The following is a 21,437-nucleotide window of genomic DNA, read 5'->3' as shown; positions in this document are numbered from 1 at the left end:
AACCTACACATCTGAGTTTTTATATCTAATGTTGACAAAGGTAAATTAGTGATAAATCCAAACAAATATGTTCTCCTTGGGCCCTGCATGTACCTCTCCACCATGAATGTATTTGTTTAAAATATGCTCTAGGCCAAAACTCTCATAAAACATTGTTTTAGGCATCACATGGAATATTTGTAACCATTTCATGTGATGACTTTCTGTTAGGGAGCTTTTAGATGCATTAAACACTTCTGACATCTGGTTCATATCACCATCACTGAACAACTCTGACTCTTAAGTCTCTCCAGGATGCCGCATTTCACATCAAACGACTCTGAATTCATTTGTTGACTTGTTTTACTTTATGTTGTTAAATTTAATTAAACTTTGAAAAGGGATGGAATTCCCCTTTAAGTAATCAACTACCATCAATTACAACTGCTTCCCAATTCAGTATGAATTTCACAGATCTCATTAAGCCACTAGTCTCATGCCTAACAAAGATATCAGGAAACATCCCACTCATTTTTGATCGATGTATTAATAAATTGTAACATTATGCTCTAACACACTACTCTCACACATTTCACAATAAATATGACAGTAAGTAAACAATTTGGCAGCCCCTCAGTAGCAGCAATAAACCTGTCACATTTGTGCGTAATTGGTAACTGCTTTTCTCAGCAACCAGTCTGATGCTTGGGCAGCTGGGTGATAACAGCTCACTGAGATGCTGGGATAGAAGATGAATTTTAAAAAGAAATGTGTTTTCTTGGAGAAATAAATTTTATATATGAAACATTCTAGAAGCATTCTTACAGGATGACCAAGATTCTGTGTGAATATAGACTGAAGAAATAGTCACCAAGAGCATGTGTGTGTGTGTGTGTCTGTGAGAAAACAGCAATGAGATCACATTTGCGTCAATGGGGAGAGGGGTGGAAAGAAAAAGAGAGAGGGAGAGGGAGAGAGAGAGGGAGAAATACACACTATAAAGGATATATTTTCTGCTTCTCTTCATTGTACAACACATCCACCAACTGGATCACATTTTTATGCTGTAGTCTTCGTAGCAGCTGAATCTCCCTGAGGAAAAAACACATCAACACGAAAATTAAAGCGCTGCATTAATCAAGTCTACAACTAGAGCATAAAACTCATGCACTAGTTCTTCACTTAGAAGGAACATGACAGTGTGTTTCAACCTAATCTATCTAATGCATGTTTTGCGTATGATAAAGTACCACAGGCAATTTTGATAAGTTTTCTTGTACTGAGTGACAGAACTGAAAACTAATTTACTTGAACCACACTTGCATACAAACTAATGGGCAATTGCTGAAGTATCATTCTAGTCTAAGATCGTCCTGAATAATTTTAATCCTCAGGCATTACATCATTGTTGATGTTAGTTTTTCCACTTAGTATCATTTGCGTAATAATAATAATAATAATAATAATAATAGGCAAAGGCCTTTAATTAAAACAGTTATTGTTACCTCCAATAAGGTAACTTTACAAGAGTAGGAAAAATACTGCTGATTTACTATGCAAGGTAATGGAACAATTAAATTACTTAGGGTAATTTTAGACAATTTGTAGTAGTCCATTCATCATGTAATTTTTAACACAATGCAGATGATAGTTTGAGTTAAGTTATGCGAAGAAGGCAAAAACAACAAAAATGCAACAATACAGAAAGCCCTAAAATAAATACATTAGGGATGTGCCATACATCAGTGACCAATATATTATTTGCCATGAAGTGGAAAAGGCAATTATTATTATTATTACAAGTCTAAAACTAAAATTACAGGTAATAATTCCAACAAATGATTGTGCATCCAATTTTAATGCATAAACACTGAAGCATGTGTTGAAACATGTATAGTGACTCATGGTGAGAACTTCCTTTCTTCTAGACTCCACAGAGGCCACTGCTGGCCGTTCAGAGGTTCCCTGTAACAGCCGTCGTAATCACACAGTGTAACTTACAGTAGTGAGCTCTGACAGAAAACCAACTTTCCTCACAAACTATATTTTAGCTGGTTAAACAGTTTTTAAATCAACATATTTCAGTTTATATGCCCCTTCTTACAATGAATGCACCAAAAGGAGCAGGACATTAAAGGACTAAAGGACTCAGACCCAGGTTAAAGTAGCCTATTTCAGATATGGAGACAGGTGATAGGATTTATGTTGACCTAGAAAGCATTGATGATGTGGAGGCAAGTACAATATATGAATATTTTCATCTTTACTTAGCTATGCATTTTCATAATTAATTTAGCCGTTTTACTCAACGCAAAGCCAAGTTCATGCTCCATCACAAGTGAACAAGATAAGCTAACACAAATCTTATTTAGGACTGACGGCTCAGCGAAGCAGTCCAGTGTTTGATATGAAGTTCATTTATATAGATTTATACAAAGAACATTTCTTATATTATACGAATCAGATAAACATGTTATCAAGGTGTTCAGGCTTGTCTCACATATGCTGTGGCAAAAAGAGTGACTGAGGATGCTCTAAGCTTACTCTGCATGTCAACTAAAGCCAAACAAATGAACTTGAGGTGGGTAACATATTACCGTTTTGACAATTTTCACTGAAGTATTTTCAGGCTTTCAAAACACAAGGTGACGTATGAGGAGTTCTAGTTCTTCTAGTGTGCAACCTTTGGGGGTTTGACTATTTTTTTTTTTGTATAAAAAAAATTAGTGGGTAACAATTTTGATAATTGTTACAGTTGTAGTCAATTGAATATCTGTTTTTTAGTAATTTTTATATCTACCTAACATACTGCTGCATGAATGTCTGCTAAATAGTGTAAAATATAAAGTGTGAAATAATTATTTCAATTATTAATTCCATTAAAATAATTTAAATTATCAAGCTTATGACACCGGCCTCGCTGACAGTAATATGTTCCTTATCAGTTATTGTGCTGGGCCCAGAAATTCCATATCAGTGTATCTCTAGAATAAATTATGGCTGGTTTAGTTGAATGCATCATAATTTTATGCTAGGCAGCCACATCACCTCACCTCAGAGTGCAACAAACTGCACCGCTGTCCACATGGCCAGTCAAAAAAAAAAAAAGCCCAAAAAATCAAGAGGGACCACTTTAAATAATCAGGTAAGACAAATGCTCAGCCCAATAAGAGCCTGGTGTAACTGAGGCACAGCAAGCTTGATGAATGTTCTCAAATATGTAAGTATAGTGATACACATCTGACTACCAACATTATAATTAAACAGTTTTACAGCAGCACAAACAACAGATCTGGTTATTGCAACAAAATCATAATCACGTTTATAACGCTGTTTTAGAGAAGAATAGTATCCACACACTGTTAGTACAGTACAGGAGCTGCTCTACAACAACTGCACCACAATAACTAGGGTTGAGCACTATAACAGTAATAAGGTATACAACGTTTTTTTAAAATAATGCTAGTATTTCAAAAGTATGTCACATTTCTATTTCATGGCTAAACTGCCAAATAAACACATTGTACCCGTTTATATTTTAGAGGGGCTCACTGATGGTGGTGGCGGTGGTGTGGGAGCTCGCTGATAGAAAGGGGGAAAATCTGAGCCAGGAAAAATTTTAAAAGAAACTAAGCATGCCAGTAGCTCAGTGACTGCTAAGAGCTACAAACACCATAGAGTATGTATAATTTCAATAAACAGGGGTTCATTTAGCATCAGATGGAACCAAGCCTGCGCTCTGGTGTGTGACGTATTTGGCCTGCTGATAAAACTCGTGAGCTTAGCCACAATGCTAAAGTACCACACACCACAGAACTTCAATTTCAGCTCTGTCACTCCAACACCATTCACTTCACTTTTGCTCTTTCAGACATCAGTCTCAGTGACCTGTAGTGTGTGTGGTACTGTTTGGGTCCAAATGTTAGCTTAGTAGCAAGCTAAAGTCAGCTGACCAGGCTACAGATCCAAAGGTTTAAACTGAACCTTTCTGTCCCTTCAACAACAGCTGCTCAACTTCACTGCCTCAGATTTGAATCACTGTCATCTAAACTTGTGTCGGTGATTTATTTAGTAAGAATCAAACATGTTCTGTGGTGAGCAGAGCTGTTATGCTAGCTAAGCTAATACTGACCAGCTGCTCTTGTTAGCAGGACTGTTCAACATCTAGCAACTGTTAGACAGATAATTTGACATTTATTCAATGATGGCTTGAAAATGCACTGTGTTTACTTATTTGGTGACCATGAAAGCAAACTTTAGGATTATTCTGAATCATCAAATAACACAGGACACGACAGAACAAAAGCAACATAAATGCTCCACTTTTATGCCAACTAGTTCAGTCAGTTTGATGTGATAACTGACCGCACAATACACAGGTAGGGAGAGATGAGGTTCAGTATTTCTAAACCTAAACAGAAGTCTAGTACTTTAGTCTAAACCTAAATAAAAGTACTGTGACCAGAGAAGCTCCATTTGTTCTGTTTTCTTAATGCTCCTACGTCCAGAAAAGCAGCCCAGAGTGTCGTTAATATATCACTGATTTAATTAATTTCTCAGGAGCTTTCATTTAATTACTTCATGAGGCACAATGTCAAAGCCCACAGCAAGCAGATGGATCTGATGCAATTAAAAGCATTTAAGAAACATCCCCCTTGGTCCATGAACACATTTTTAGCTGATGACTGAGAATGTGGGGAAATAAATGTGAGTGCAAATGTGTGTGCATGAGTGAATGAAAAGGCCACATTTGGAGCAGGACTGCGAGAACGTCAAGTCTCATTTAGACGCAAACCTGTTCAAACCGTACTCTGTTCCCCTCAGGTTTTGCCCGCAGCCACAACAAGCCTTTCTGTCCTGTTTAGCAAGAGTGCAGCTCAGTCTCTGCTCTAAGAGAGATTTCGGTTAAGGCTGCACAACATATATTGTCCATTAATTACTGCAAGTTCGAGAAACTTAACTTCAAGTTGTTGAAACTCTGAGCAGCCTGGCCAATGCTGAATGTTCTCCATGGCAATCTCAGACATTCACACAGTACAATCAACATTCATACAGTCTGGTCTTTGAGCAGACTATGTGGGAATACCACATGTCCACCAATGTATTCCATTCCATTATAATGTAATCCCTATGGCGGAACAGGTTTATATAAGAGCATATATGGGCAGGATAGGCAAACTGCGGAAACGCCATGTCAACCATAATGTAATTACAAAGGCAATACATGTATATATACGTGGACGCACATATGCAGCAGTACCATACTGCCAAAAAGCTGCCCAATATACTTATTTATTTTACCCAGCAAACAACAGGACAATGTGAATGTCCTGTTTGCTGGTGACTATATTTAAAAACAAACAGACAAACAAACAAGCAAACAAACTTCAGTCATGTTTTTAGCAGCGATGGTGCAATCTGTTTCTAATGGTGAGTATCAGCCCATTTCAACATGATCTTTGTGTTTTCATAGATTAAAAAAGCTATATAATTTAGGTAAAATATGCCAAGTTGTCAATAAATATTATGCTAAAGCTACATTAGAAATGACTACATTTTTATCATGTGCACAGAGTAATATGCTATGTTTTGTTTTGGGATTTTTGTTATTGGCTTATGATCAAATCATTGACCTACTTGATTGGCTACCAGTTACTGTAAGATTCTGCACTGAAATCAATTCAATTTGCATAGTGTTCTACATGAACTTGTATCGTTTCTTCGCGAACTATTTATGTGAAAAAACACTATAGTGTCACGAATACATTATGAATACACTAGACACTACGATTGTGAGTGAAAAACGTGGCAGGAGTGTATTTTATAAGTGTGGTGGACTTTAAGCACACTAGGTGTTAGAGATCGGCATTTCAGTCAAATTTGACATCTGAATTTGTAAGGCATTATTTTAAATATATAACTTCTGAAAGTGTGTCTCATTGCCACAGGTTGTGGATAATGCCTTACTATAGCATTGGGCTTAATACAGCCAGTTGAAATATGCCTGGATTATGATCGGGACAGTCAGTTTGTTGTGTCTTTCACAGTCATTTTAGTTGTTGCAGTCAGAAGGACTGAATTAATAAGACAAGTGAACCAGAAATAAACACATTTTACACCCGGTGTACAATCAGTTGTGATAGGAAGTTGTGATAGGTTCAGGATGTGGCAGATTTCACATCTAATTTACACAAATGCACAGTGGGGCACAGTGGTATGAGAACTTCCTAAAAAGTTCCACTTACTCCAGCAGCTGGCACTACCATTCTGCCATGTTTTTAGAGCTTTTAGGTCCATTTTACTGAAAACAAAAGTCAGAAGAATGACACCCACAGTGAACCACTAACATTCCCTTTGGCTTTAAAGCCTTCAAAAAGCAAGGTCATTGTTTTGTCCCAACACGTTCACCATAACGTCTGGTTGCTACCAGGACTGTTATATTTAGTTAGATTTGAGAATATTACCATTTGAGAAATCTACCGCTTATAATGACTTTACAAAAGGCAAAACTAAAAAAAGCCTGGACATTAACAACCCACGCACTGCTTTTTAAAATCTTCCTAAACAACTTACTGGAAAGAGTACAAAGACTACAAAGCTTTTAAAATGTCTTAAATACAAAAATATTATGTAACAAACATGCATTAAGGTCAGTTTCAAACATTAAGAGAAGATTTTAAAAATATGCATTAGTTGGCAGTTTGCATGATGACAGTTCTTAAATTGAGCAAGTGAGTTTAACTGAGTAATCGTGACAGCATTCTGGCTACACAGTGGAATTCTTCAAAAACCCTTAGAAATCTTCATATGCAATAAAACAAAGTACACAAGCACTGTGAGAACATTTCTACATTTGTATATTAAACACAATGATCACACTGTGTCTGAACAATTAGGCTTTCTTAAGATCAGCTAATGTTTTGTTAGTGTTTGTTAACAATGCCTTGTAACCCAACAGATGACATCACACAAACAGCAAACAGTTACAAGGCCCCAAAGAAAATGACAAGAATGTATTTAGTAGCGATGTATTTTAGTTTTTATATTTTAGGTTTTGCAGTAGCACAGAAAGCTCTAGTAAATAGTGCGTATGAAGAGGGAGACAAACAAACATCAGAGTTGCAACATTTGACCAAAGACTGTTGAAAGTGGTGCGTCCAAACCATATGGGGTTGTGGCAAGTGGCCTGTTCTCTTACTGCATAAGTCACTCACATTCACATCTACTCTACAGTTTAATATTCAATTTACCTTAGCATAACATGAGTGAGTAACAGCAACCAAGATGGTGCAGACTAATAATTTAGTGAACAGAAAACACATTAAACAGACCAAGTTTTTGGTCTGAGATTGATTTAACGTTGTGGCCCAATTTGTTCCTAAATTTATTTACACACACTGCTATACTACTAGTAACCCATTTAAATTGGTTCAACATTTATTTTTCCATAAATCTATAAATCTTCTTCTTACAATTGTATTCTTTCATGTGTGACTCTAAAAAGCTGTATAACACTTTACTAGATTTTATTAAAAGAGAAACGAGGGTTATAAAGCACAGCCACTTCAGCTGCTAATGGGTGTAACCAGGACAGCTTTTTCACTGTTGATGACAAAACATTTAGCCCATATATGAATCATCTGCACAGGAAGTATTTGAGTATTTTGACATCAGAATCCTCGTATCTGTGTCAGAAGCTCTCTATGCTCTCGTTATCGGTAAGTCCACAAAGCAGAATGACTAAATTAGTTAAATACAAAGACAGCCAATATACAGGCAGAGTTTCTTTGGCCCCATAAATCTGCAACACTGGTAACAGATAAAATTAGTCCAGTCCCTTGTATTTTTGCAGTTTGTGTTGACTGGCCTCAAAAAAAGCTGCACATTGTTGTTTTCACTGTACAGTATGAGAATATGGGCCTGTGTGTAAAAGTCAGAGACCACCCTTCATTTATTTAATGTCTAGTCAATTTACTCATTTTTCAGGAGATATTTCTGAAGAGACTCTTGCTTCATTTCTGAAAAAATCCACAGGTGTGTCTGTCCATCCTTCCACTGTGAGAAGGCAACTCAACGCTACTTCTAAGACTGAACTTTGGAGGTGTGGAAAAATATCCTTGAAGATTTCTTTGAGAGACTGAAAGCAAATCTCCTAAAAATCTGGAAACTGTATAAAAGGAAAGACTGAACACAGTAAAATTGAAAAAAAATGTGATCTTTAGTTGTTTTTGTTGGCTTCTGTGTAAATTGTTTGTTAAATATATGCTGTTTTTTCCCCTGATGCTGAAAAATGAAAAATTTGCACTTTATGGATGTTATTGAAATTGAATTAATGAAGAGTGATCTCTGCCTTTTGCACAGTACCGTATATATATCATCATAACAAGACAAAAGACAAAGCAGCAGGAAATTCACTTACACCCTCTGAAAATGAACAGTCAGTCAAAAGGTTACACAAGCTAAAACTTTATCTTCACCATACAGGCCAGCTATACGGCCCTGCCCATGAATGTAAACCATTTGGCATGTTTTTAAAACAGTTTGATAGCACTCTCACAGTGTGTTGTCTTATAACTAGTTTATATTCCAGCTTCATTAATTTTTTGCTAAGACTATTGAGGGAGCTACGCAAAGTAGGCAATGATAATAACACAATGTTGTGGCGGACACAGCTAACAACCTGTGATTTTACACTTTTTGCCTTTTGAAATAACGTTCAGACTGTAATCCATATATGAAGTGCAGTAAATCTAAGTGAGCATTAGACTCTAGCTGATAATGTTAGCTGCCACATATCCTTTAGGCCACAAGGCCAGGGGCCCACAGGCCAGTTTGCCTGCAAGGATGTTTGATTTGGCTGGCCAGAAAAGTTGCCCAATATCCCACTCCCAGAGTACTTGAAGTAACAAAATATTTTGTAACATTACACAACTATGTGCGAAAAAAAAAAAACTAACACAGATGTAACAACATAAAAGCTAATAGAGCATAACAGGTGGTACGAAACACAGAGACTACCAGTGTGAAGAATATGTTTGCACAGAATTTAACATGCAAAAAAGTTAATGGCTAGCTAGCTGTTTTATCTTTTTGGCCTTCAGCCCACTGCAAACACTATCCCTTGGCTTCCCTAGACAAAAATCTGGGCACCCTGCTTTAGGTTGTATAGCTCACAGGAGTAATTCGTTTTCAAGTGACTAATTAGATTAATGTTACTAAAAGTCTTTAGTGTGTTTCACCCTCAACGTTCCATGGATGAACTTTTGCTGCAAAGCGCAGAACTTCTGTCCAGTGCTAAAAGCAAACTTTCACACTGTAGACACGTTCACTTGGAGGATTCAGAGTGTAACTACATGTGCATCAGTGTGTGTGAGCTAATGTGAAGTTATGTGTAATAATCCTTACGCTAGATCAATATTAATAAATACATTTTCCCACTCATTAGCGAATTAGGGTTGGGAGGTATATAAGTAATAAGGTACACCACAGTGTTCGTCGATGACAGTTGCTTGACTTCTCTCCCTTAGATTTGCATCATCAACATCTAAACCTGTGTTAGTGCTTAAGTTTGCCAGAATCAAATGTTCTGTAGAAAGTAGAGCTGTTATGCTAACGAAGCTAATGCTAACCAGCTCTTTTCACCTAGTTAGCAGCACTGTTTTAACACTAAACAACTGAGATAGATGGTTTGAATCATGCACTGTGTTCAGTTATTTGGTGACTATGTAAGCATAGGGGAGGGTTGTAACATGGGGTAAGTGGAAATACTCCCAGTTTCACCAATCAGCAATAAGCTACAGGGTTCTATGTGTAAAATGTACACTAGTTTCAAACATACACACTATAAAAAATGTAGTCATGTGCTGACTGACCAGGATAGCGCACGTTGAATCATACAATGTAATATAGGGAGACCAACCAAAGAACAACAGGCCCACTCATATTTCTTACATGAACCCACTCAAGTAAGGCAAACTATAACAGTCAACAAAAAAACTGACTTCGTCTTTACAGCGGAACTTGACACAAGTGGTTAAGAAGTAGATTTCTACACGGTTACTATTTGTACCAAACAAATCTGGGTATCTTATATGAAAGTTTAAAAGGTATATTACAAACAACCACTAAACTATAGAGGCTAAGATTGTATATGCTCTACAGCATACAGACCCAAAAGACAGACACTCAAGCATCTAATGTGGAGAAGAGAAGAAGAGTACTTCTGTAACTTTATTCACAGTTCACACTGCAGACAGACTGCAGGCCAAAAATAGCCACAAGGACAAGGGTGTTGGTGTGTACACACACATACACACCTGGAATGTTGTGTGTCTATCAGTGAGTTCTGTCTGTTTCTATCACTGATAATCTAGCAGAAACAAAGAAACAGGTCAGTTGACAGTGACAGCCAGCGCTCTACAACTGGGTCTACTTGTGCAATCACTCGACCTCAGTTCAACTACCGTAGTCAATACTTTTTATGCAGCATATTAATACACACATGCAAGTGTTTAAAGATAGAACTGGGTAATGACCACTTTTCAAAGTCGCCAAGAGGTCTTCTAATTAAATACCCCACAAATACCCCATGCTATTAACATTCACATACAGTAAGCTGCAAAAGTCAGAAACCACCCTTCACTTTTTATATCCAGTCCAAACAGTTTAAAGAAGGCAAAAGTCAAAAGGAAAAAAAATGAAGAAAAAAGTGTTTTCAAAAAAATTTTCCAAGCTACAATTTTTTTCTGGGGTCCAAAAAAGCCACAATACACACTGCACTGTGAAGAACCACGCTAAACTATTACTGAAGAATTTCCAGTTTTATTGATTAGTGCAGGAAGAATAAAATTCTCAACCCTTACAGGGTACAAAGGCTTCCACTGAAGTTGGTACCTTCAATGGTATGTCTACAGTACGACTGCAGCTAATGATTATTTTCATAATTGATTAGTTGCTCCATCGTGACTTCAATTATTCGATTAGTTGGGGAACGAACCTGCTGACAGTCTGGCAATAATGTTTCATTCAGCCAATACAAGGATTATTCCTGCTTTATACAAAAAAGAAAACACCTACTCTGTCTTTTTATTTTCTCTTTTTGAAATGTGCAGAAACAATGAAGGATCAACACATCCAAGTCCAAGATAGAAAAAAACTGTTTTTTCTATTTCTCTTCTAATGATACATCAAAAATAAATGAAAAATCTTCAGATGATCAGATTCATCCACTCAGGGAAGGGATCCAAATCACAACCAACGTCAGAAAATGTTATTTCGCATAAATATGCACCTTTCCCCTGAGGAAAGTGAATGCAGTGCACGTTTAAAACTAATTTAAGGTACACAACTGGACTTAAGCACCACTGCTGTCACTTTGGAAGGTACATTTACGTTGTTTGTACCTTGGAGTACTAATATTTACCCGGAGGGTACCATTTTTTCTGACAGTAGTCTACTGACCTCGTTCGTGTTGGTCAAGGCCAGAGGCTCCACTCCCCCTCAGAATTCCTCAGACGTGACTATGGGAACAGGAGCGGCGTTACGCAATGCCAGTTCCTCCCCAACGTGTGTATATGAGTGCGTGTTTTTGTCTGCCAGTCAGGGCATGCTGCCTCTGGGAAGCAGGAATGCTAATTCGTGCTATGAATGAGGAGGCTACTACGGCATCCCAGCTAAGCCCATATAAGGCCAAGGGAAGGGCACATGCCTCTTTTCGTTTCTTTCTCTCAGACTCCCTGTCTATCTCGCTCCCTCTCCATGGGACGGCACCAAGAAAATTAAATAACATAATCCTCGTCATATACAGTGCTGCGTTTGATCATATTTTCGTTTGCAATAATAAAAGTTAACCCACACTTAATGAGTACTTGAAAACCTAATATCATATTTTGTTTGAGCTTTTCTTCCTTCACTTAAAACTACACCAAAGAGAACATCATAAAGTAAACATGAAATGTGGACACAAACCACATTTCTAGAAAAAGGAGAGAGAGTTTTCATTTTTTGGAACTGTTCTTTTAAAAGTATCCAGCAAACAAACATCATTGCAGGTAACTGTCAGATCCAGGATACCATGAATAATGTGCATAAACACCCACACACACACACACACACACACACACCCACACACACACACACACTCTCTCTAAGCCACTTATCCTCCTGGCTCACGGGGGGAGCTGAAGCTTATTCCAGCAGTGTGAAAGTTTGCTTTTAGCATTAAGCGGAAGGCACCCTGGACAGGCCGCCAGTCCATCGCAGACACACAGACACATACATTCACTCTGCATAAAACAGTTACCAGAATAAACTAAAAATAAACCACTTGGCAAAATGGACACCACTATTTTATGAAATAGAATGTTATCATGGATATACTGCACATTAATGACAACAATAAAACAAAACTGCAACAGCCAAAATAATCCGAACATTGGAGTATTTGTTCATGCTGTTATTCATTCCCTAATTTAGTATTCGTCAGCTTCATCTTTCATTCACAATTGAGACGACAGCAGAATTCTAGAACACTTTTAAAATTCCTGACATTTCAGAGACTGAGGCTCATTTTTCACTTTAAACAAAACTTTTCATAAAACCAGGAGAAAATGGCAATTACTTACTGACGGATGTGACATTAAGTATTAGTGGGCGATATACCGGTTTATCTGGTATACCGGTTGAAATTCTTCAGGTATTAGTTTTGTCATTACTGTTATGAAGGTATGCACATAAATGCAGGCAAGGCGATGTACAAACAGTGCAAAACATGCTGATTTGCTCACCTCAAGAACTTCCACAGCTTCTCAGCTAAAACTGACAGTGTGAACGGCTTTTAATATTGACTAAATTCCAGCAGCGTCTGATGGTCTTAAGATTAAAGCTTGAATGTAAGCAACGCACATATAAGAGAAATAACTTTCAGACATAAAACTACATTTACCACCGTTTTTTTATGAAGCTGAAATTGGCTTTTCTATTCGCCAGCTTCTTTGTTAGAATAAAAAAATTCTAACAACAAGGTGGCAAAGAAACTGACTTCAGCTTTGTACTGTTTTTGCTGTGCTCAGAGAAGCTGCTGCTTTATGTACACTCGCCTTTATCTCGTCAGGGTTAGAAAGCAATATGTTTGTCTATATATTACTCATTTCTGTTTTTATCATTTCACCCAATAAAAATATTGTGATGTGGTTTACTCCAAGAAACTCAGGCAAGTCAGGGCGCTGGTCTATAATTTACTTTCACTCAAAAAGAAGCAACTAAAATGAAAAACAGCAGACCTGTGTCTAGTTTAGCGGCTACTACTCAATAATGATTGACTAGCCTAGCCGTAGCCCTGCTTTGTTTACGAGGCTATGTGAAGTTCCCTTCCAACAACCCCCATAAAGAAAAACTAGCATATGTGGGGCTGCTAAGAACTACATCTGTGTTTCTCAGGCCTGGTTCTGTAGGCCGACTGCCCTGCACTTTTTAGTGCTTTTCCCATTTTAACACACCCACTTTAACTCGATAATGGACTGTTAATGAGCTGATTAGTTGGATCAGGTGTGTTGGCAGCAGGGAAAACACTAAAAAGTGCAGGACAGCAGGCCTTCAGGACCAGGGTTCAGAACCACTGGACTACATTAACCTAAACCTAGCTTTAGAACCTTTCAGAAAAGAATCCATCAATTTTCATAACTCAGTCAAATACCAGGCGTATACTGACGCCACAATATTTTAGAATTACTTCCGTTGTTAAATATGGTTCTTATTGAAAGTGAAAGGACATCCAGAATAATATGGCAGTGTTAATCCACAACAATATATATATACACACACACACACACACACACACACACACATACAAATATACATATCAGCCACACTTCCTCTTACAGTGACATTCAGGTGAAGAAGCTTAGCCTTAGTCACTTCTCTAGCTGCCGCAGGACCGAGAGACAAAGACAGAGATAGCAGTCTAGCTAATCAGTTTAGTCAGTCCCTATAATACATAAACAGTCATAAATCCATACAAATGAATGAGATTTGTGTGTGCCTGTCAAAGTTATTTCACTCGTGATGGAATTGAACTTCACAGTGGAAAATGAACTCGACTCCACTCAGTACATCAACTAAAGTGATGATGAAAACCCATCACTAAACAAAAATTTTAAAAGATTTATGCCTTAAACTTCTGCATCATGGCTGCTATCGAGGCTAAGCAAAATTCCAGTCAGACTCATCTGTCTCCTTATCTGACTTTTATTACATTACAGCACATTTGTCTCACGGTATCTATGGGATGTCGCTAAAAGAATATATTTCAAATATAATACTTTAAAAACAATATTTGGTTGAAATAGGGATATTTTGATTGAAAATTGACATGATAATGAAACCATACAAACATGCTTAAATTGTAGTTATTTATGAAATGTAAATATAATACTATCCTTAAAAAAATTGAGAACAAGTATTTGAATATGCCAACGAGTATTCGAGGTCTTTAAAAAGCTGTTTGGACCGGTCACAGATTTTTGATAAATAAATTAGCTACTCTCCAAGGTTAAACATCGTATTTAAGAACCACCAGGGGTTCAAATTTGTTTAATCCAACAATGAAAACATAGAAACACAGCTGTAGCTGTGTAAATGCTAAGGTACAACAGGCAAGAAGTGCCACAGCTAAACACTAACAGCAATCAGTGAGCTGCCTGTATCTTGGCAACATATTGCTGCCTTGTAAGTGTGTCTCAGGCGTGAATCCATTGTAGGTATTGTCATCACAACATTGCCTTCTAAGTCACTGACTTATGAGACAGCATGGGCAGCAAGACATCAAGGTAGCTACCTTCAGTTTTGGGCAGAGCCACAGTCGCTATGAAACTGTAACAGCGCAACTTTATAAATTTTCTAGACCACTATCATTTAAAAATTTGCACAATCCTAACAAGAATGTAGGTGTATGAGTGTCTGCACTATGGTACATTACCCTCTACTGTAAAATTATGTTTATGTGCATTGCTACTTAGAAGACAGTGAGCCTTAACAGAGCACCAGAAGCAGATCTTTACTCAGTAGGATCAGATGACAAGACTTCAAGTATCGTAACTGGCATCAGAAGAGAAAAGGCTGGATCGGTGCATCCCTAGTTCTGAGCATCAGCCAAAAACAAAACAGTTCAAACAGTTATTTCAGTTCACCCGTCCTTGAGCATTTCCCCGCCTGAAAGACGATACAGATAAACAGAGAACATGTACACAAATATGAGCAAGGGAGGATTTCTGATGTAGGTCCAAACCCGCAAAGCTATATAAAGAGGCACCCCGAGGCTCCACACTGCCGCGTTTTAATTAAGCTGCATGATGTGATTAAAAATCAAACAGCTCCTCTGGAAAGGAGAAGGGACAAAATGACATCACAAACCCCCAGAAATAAAAGACATCAGCATGCACAGAAAGGAAAATCACTACTTTTCAGTGAAAAGAAATCTTATGAAATAGGGCTTTACCATATATTGGGCCCTCTAACATGAGCATCCTGATCAACCACAGAGGAGTTTCTGAGAGTGTTTTAATGAATAATGATGATGTTCATATGATCCAAAAAAATGTAAATAATTCTGATCAAAATAACACAGACTGATTGTTATCTATGTTACAACAAGGAATAACCGCTGGATTTTGAAAATTTCTCCAAGAGTAGAGACGGTATTTGGTAACAAAGGGTATAAGTATCTGGCCGATATCAGGAGAAATGCTGGACTGGAGGTTAAAAAAAAAAAGGAATAATCCAATGCCGACAATCCTGTCACAGATCTATCCTGACAGAGTACACACTGATTTTCTGTAATGCCATGTTGTAAGCTATGCGTTTCTTTTTCTGGGGGGAGTATTTGAGGAAATATATCAGCTTGGTATTAGCTGATATGCAAGGTTTCAATATTGGTATCGGGAAAAAAAAAAAAAGTGGTATCATGCCATATCTAAGGTATATATGTTAATCTATCAAAATAAATGCATTACGGATATCATGCAGACCTAGTAATGGAAAATCCCTGGCATATATTAGCTGTGGCAGTGTGAGAGACAAAAAAGAAGGGGAAAAAAGATCATTCTGTGGCCAAGCTTTGTATAAACATAGTCTGAAAACAAAGGAGCGTTTTATGTTTTGCTGGTCAGCTACATTAAATTGCTGCTACTGCACTGCTATAGGAAATAAACAGTTGAGAAGAAAGGCCTTTGTCCCAGCTCACAGCTCAATGTATCTATTGCCATCAAGTAACTGCTAAACACTTTTTTGAATTGTTCATTTAAACACAGGACCACCATAAAGGAATGGTGGCATAATATTGTTCCAGCCTTATGGGCCTTTAAAAATTTTAACACAGAGCTCAGAAGCCACATTTACTGAGATTTGACATTAAAGCTGCTAAACAGTGAATGAAATGGCAGCTCCAGTGTGATCCAATGACATGTTTTGGTGCAGCTAACAGAATGAACCGGTCACTGTTTCACCTTTCTAGTTCAACCTCTTCACCCATGATAGACAGTACAATTGGCCTGTTGCAACTGTGGTGCTGAAATGTGAATTTTTCTTTTTTAGATACAGCGAAGTCATCAGGAAGCCGACTGCAGTAACATGAGCCAGAGAGAGAAAGCAAAAAGGAAAAGGGATAAATAGACTGACAGAATGATGAGAGAGACAGAGAAAGATAGAAAGAACAAAGTGCTGCAGAGAGGAAAAAGGAAAAAAGAGGAATGGATGGACTGACAGAATGGAGGAAAAAAACAGAAAAAAAGAAAGTACGACAGGGGGTCAAAAGAAAAAGAAAGATAACATGAAAGAAATAATGACAGGAAAAGGGAAAGAGATTGACTGACAATTGGCAGAGAGACAGAGAAAGAAGAGAAAGAGAAAAAAAGAAAGAAGCAAGTTACAGAAAGGGAAAGACAATGGCTGATAGAAAAGGGAGAGAGAGAGAGAGAGAGAGAGAGAGAGAGAGAAAATATGTTGTACTCACTTTTTCACATTGGCCTCTCCGTTAGGGATCCTCCTCAGCTTCTTCTTCTTGAGGATCTTCACCGCTCTCCTGCACAGAGTCTCTGAGTCCAGCATCTCCTTCACCTTGCCATAGGAGCCCTCACCCAGCAGGTCTCCCATCAGGTACTTCCCAATTAGCTTGGCGCGCTTGCGCCGTGGCTGGTAAATCACCTCGGTGGAGTCGATGCGGTGGATGAAAGTGTCCATGCCCATAAGCTCATTCTCGGTCAGGTAGTCCAGATGCTGAAGCTCACCGACGCTCATCTTCTCTCCTGACCCCCTGCTCCCTTTCTCTCTCTCTCTCTCGCTCACTTGCTCTCCCGCAATTCACTCTGGTGCAACTCGACCGCTGGTGGTCGCCGGTTGCTAACGTGGGGTGCGGTTCGTCTCCAGGAGTTCAGTTCTGATTGGGAGGAGAAGAGGAACCCACTAGATCGGCATCAGAGATGATTCATGCCTGACCAAGGGCGGCGACGGCACTGCTTTCAAACAGGCTCAGATACAGAGGGACTGTAAACATGAGTGGCAGTAGTGCCGGGGGGGAAGAGGGAGGGTGCAGCAGAGTTTCCACTGGGAGAGGAGCCAGGGAGGTCCAGTGCAAAAAATAAAAGACAGTGGAAAAAGAGAAAAAGAAAAGAAAACCCAAACGACAGCACTGCTGTACTCAGCACCGGCCTTTTGTGTTCAAAAGACGCTGTCCAATTGCAAGCAGGCTCGTATTAGCCTACATTTGGTATGACTGGACCTTTATTCATCTCTGACAACATATCCAGTGCAAAGCAAAACAGTTTTCGAATTAAGAACCCGGACTTGGGTCTGCAGCCTTTCCTTTCTGCACAACGTGATGTTCTCTAGAGTGTCGGGTACACCGAGCCAAGACACATCTTCACAGTATGATGACAGCAATACTGTACATATAGGTCCAGCACAAGGAGAGCGAGTACTTCTTTGGTATATTTTTGCTGCGCCTTCAGGATGACCACTTATTTCTCATTCACCATAGCAAATCCCGACCAGCGCTCATCCTAGAACATTCAAGAGACCTGCAAACAGGGGAAACAGAATAATTAGAGTGTAAAAACGCTAAACTGGGGTGATCAACATGACATTTATCGTTATCATGATCAATTATATCACAATGCGCTTCTCTGAGCATATCATGGACGTCATCAGCGCTTTAGAACACTAGCTGCATGATTCATTAGAAAAAGCATACTTACGCCTGGTTAACTGGATTTAGTGCAAAGCAGTATGTGAAAAGGTTTATAATTTATTGTATTAACAGTATGGAAACATGATTGGAATCAGCCAAGAACAGAATCGGCAGATTCCAAACATGCAATCGGCCAATTCATTATTTCTATTTTGGCCAATCTGTTGTGCAATTCTATGACAAACATAATACAAGCGTTGTATTTAAATGTTGCTACTATGCTACTATACTAATACCAAACTATCATAGCATAATTATGTATGACACATTGCATTAAACAGCTAGGTGCCTTTTACTTTCAATGTAGCACTTTGATTCATGTTATTTAAATAGGCAACTTATTTTTCTTTTATTAATGTGTACAAGAAATTGTTCATTTAGTCCAAACAATGACCCACATTGACCAAACTTCTTGGAGTTATAATACAGATGTAGGACCAGCTTAAGTTTTCTAATTAACACAATGAAATTCTATGAGATGATCTTAGACAAACTGGTCTTAATCCGAAATGCTTGATAAATGTGGGCCAATATGAGCTTTGGGTTAAAAAGTAAGCTAATAAGCTAATATAGAATCCGGACCAGTACATCCCCAATTCAGAGTTTCTGACAGCAATGTTTACATTTTTAAATGTTGCACTATTGGTTCTCTTTCGTCTGTTGCAGTTTAGCAAAACCAGATATCGTGATGCACATCATGTAACGTGAAACTGACAAAGTGTTGTAATACTATACTTGACATGTCGCCCAAGCTTAGCTTAAACTGTCAACGACAACGACACTTTATGACTGAGTTAGCTAAACACAGATCAGTTGTGCTGAAGTGAAAACTTAACAGGTAAATAAAAGTCAACAAGAGGTGTGTCTGCTCGTTGTAAACACATTTACTTGGCTCATATTTTCACATCAGCTGAACGAGGATTCCGCGCACTTTAAGAGACTCATTTAGCAAGCCGACTTAATAAATAAGTAATTTATTCACAGGAAATGTTTCAAATAAACGTTAGCTAGCTAGTTATACATAGCAAGCTTGACTTTAGTGTTTGACAAGCTAGATTAGCAGGCAAGCTAATCTGAATGTCGCGCAGAAATGTGATTTACATTCGGTTGTTGCTACGTCTATAAACATAACGACTCCATTTAAGTAGCTACCTTCATGGTTATTTCACAGTAGCTTGCAAGCAACTACACAACGAAAGCAAATAAAAGCGATGTAAGACAGTACAACAGAGGTAAAGGTTACCCAGCTAATCCTTTACAGTTAAACTCACGGGGCAAAGCGGCTAGCTAACCGCTAAAGTCCCGAGTTCTTGGCCGCATAGCGGCGGACAAACATGAACGGACTTATCAGACCCGGTCAACACAGCTCCGAAATAATTCAGTTGAACTACACGTACAGTGTGCTTATTTGCTTTTGGTACGGCTAACATGGACACGACAGTTTTAAATAATCCGCGAACAGACAGGCCAGTCGGAATGACCAGTCAGTGAGGCTAACCGGCCAACTGTTAGCCAGTTAGCTTCACTATAAGTGAACAGAGCCGAGCTATGCTAAGCTAACCGCCAGTCAACAGTCAGTGCATCCAAGTGTCCTCACGACAAATGTAACGCACGTCTTACCTCGTCATGGTGATACTAGTAAGCCTAGAACAAATACGACTCCAGATTCACCCTTTTAGTGTTGTCACTGCAGTCAAATGTGAATTTCTCTGCTCCGGGTTTTATTGATGCAGCTGCTTCAAGGCTGTCGCCATCTTGTTTACCTCCCCCCCCTCGCTCACTCACTCTCACTCTCTCCCCGCGCTAAATGCCAACCTCTCTCCAACGTCAGTGTGCTAACATTACTCACTTGTACACTTATCCTGCATGTTCTGGACATTTTTCTCTTTTCGAATACAAGAGCAGCTCTGGACGGCTCCTCGTGTAGGGAAGCCGGTTCCCACCAGCAGAAGAGAAAATAATCGCCGGAGATTTTGTCCTTCTCTGTTTCCTCTGGCAGCAGCGGTTCAAAAATCCGACTTACTTTCTCACACTGTTGTCTTCCTATGTCGACATAATGACTTAAATGGGAATTCCACCATTTTTTTCAAACTTTCTCAATAGTTTACTCCTTGTGATGTGAACAGAGTCATCCAGAGTGTTTTGATGTGAAATGGTTCATTGTAGAGAAACCTGCAGACTCTGATTTCTCTATAGTGGTGCTGATTGGAACCAGGGGGTTACAACGTCTACAACACAAAGGTAGCCATTTTATTTACTACCCAAAACACCACAGAACCTACACGTGTCAACTAAGTTTTTATATGTATTGTTAACAACTGTAAAATAGTCAGAAATCTGAAAAAAATACATTTTTTTCATGGACTATTTTGCTTTACAATGCTCTGCGTGTAACTCTCCACCATAAATGGATTGAAATATTTGGATTAAAATACTTTTTAAGCCAAAACTTTATCACAAAACTATTATAAAGCAATGTATTAGACATCAGGCATAACACTTTTATGTAATAACTTTCTGGGAGGGAGATTTCAGAGGCATTAATCTAAAATTTGGTTCCTATCACCACTGCTGTGAACAATTCTGGCTTGGTTTCTTCAGATTGGAGCATTTCACACCAAACCACTCTGAATTAGGCAAAATGTTTGAAAAATCGGTTCCCCTTTAACATTTTGGAATAATAATAATAATAATAATAATAAAGTATCTCAAAATGAGTTAGTGTTATGAAACAATGACTTTATATGTGGAGATAATGACTAAATACTTCAGACTGATCACTTGTTTTCTGGATTTTGACTTTCTATGTTGACACATTCCCAAATAACTATCTATGTACTTTTATTGACATAGTATGTCAGAATTTAGCCATAACAGCTTGAAATCTCAAGCAAATAAATTATTTCCTGATAAAGTCAATATTTCAAGATACTATGTCAATTTCAGGATAAGTCAAAATTTTGACATATTGCTACAAGAAACAGGGAAGTCATAATAATAAGGAATAATAATAAGTTTAATTTATATAGTGCCTTTCTCAAACCCAAGGTTGCTTTACAGAGGCAGGGGGGAAAAACATCTGTAAGATGTAAAATGAAAGTGCTGAGAAAAGAGGTAGGTTTTAAGATGAGCTCTAAAGGAGAAAAGTCAGGGACAGTCATGAAGAGACATGGCCCCGTAGTTTGGGGGCCATGACACTGATAGATCTGACCTAAGCGTT

The 21,437-nt window shown here is 38.3% G+C and overlaps 1 protein-coding gene across 1 annotated transcript in view; it reads right to left on the bottom strand.

The window, feature by feature from the left end:
- stk11 (serine/threonine kinase 11) overlaps positions 1-20,014 on the bottom strand; it is a 37,888-nt gene extending 17,874 nt beyond the window's left edge. The window contains exons 1-3 of the mRNA XM_036556188.1: positions 19,838-20,014; positions 16,985-18,047; positions 988-1,071 (exon numbers count right to left, since the gene is read on the bottom strand). Coding sequence (XP_036412081.1) covers positions 988-1,071; positions 16,985-17,268 — 368 coding nt within the window. The 5' untranslated portion in view covers positions 17,269-18,047; positions 19,838-20,014. The remainder of the gene's footprint in view (positions 1-987; positions 1,072-16,984; positions 18,048-19,837) is intronic.
- Positions 20,015-21,437: the final 1,423 nt, after the last annotated feature.

The sequence above is a fragment of the Colossoma macropomum genome, unplaced genomic scaffold (assembly GCF_904425465.1).
Source record: "Colossoma macropomum unplaced genomic scaffold, Colossoma_macropomum, whole genome shotgun sequence".
Taxonomy (NCBI): domain Eukaryota; kingdom Metazoa; phylum Chordata; class Actinopteri; order Characiformes; family Serrasalmidae; genus Colossoma; species Colossoma macropomum.
The sequence above is the reverse complement of the archived record's forward strand: the minus strand, read 5'-3'. Positions and strand labels throughout refer to the sequence as shown.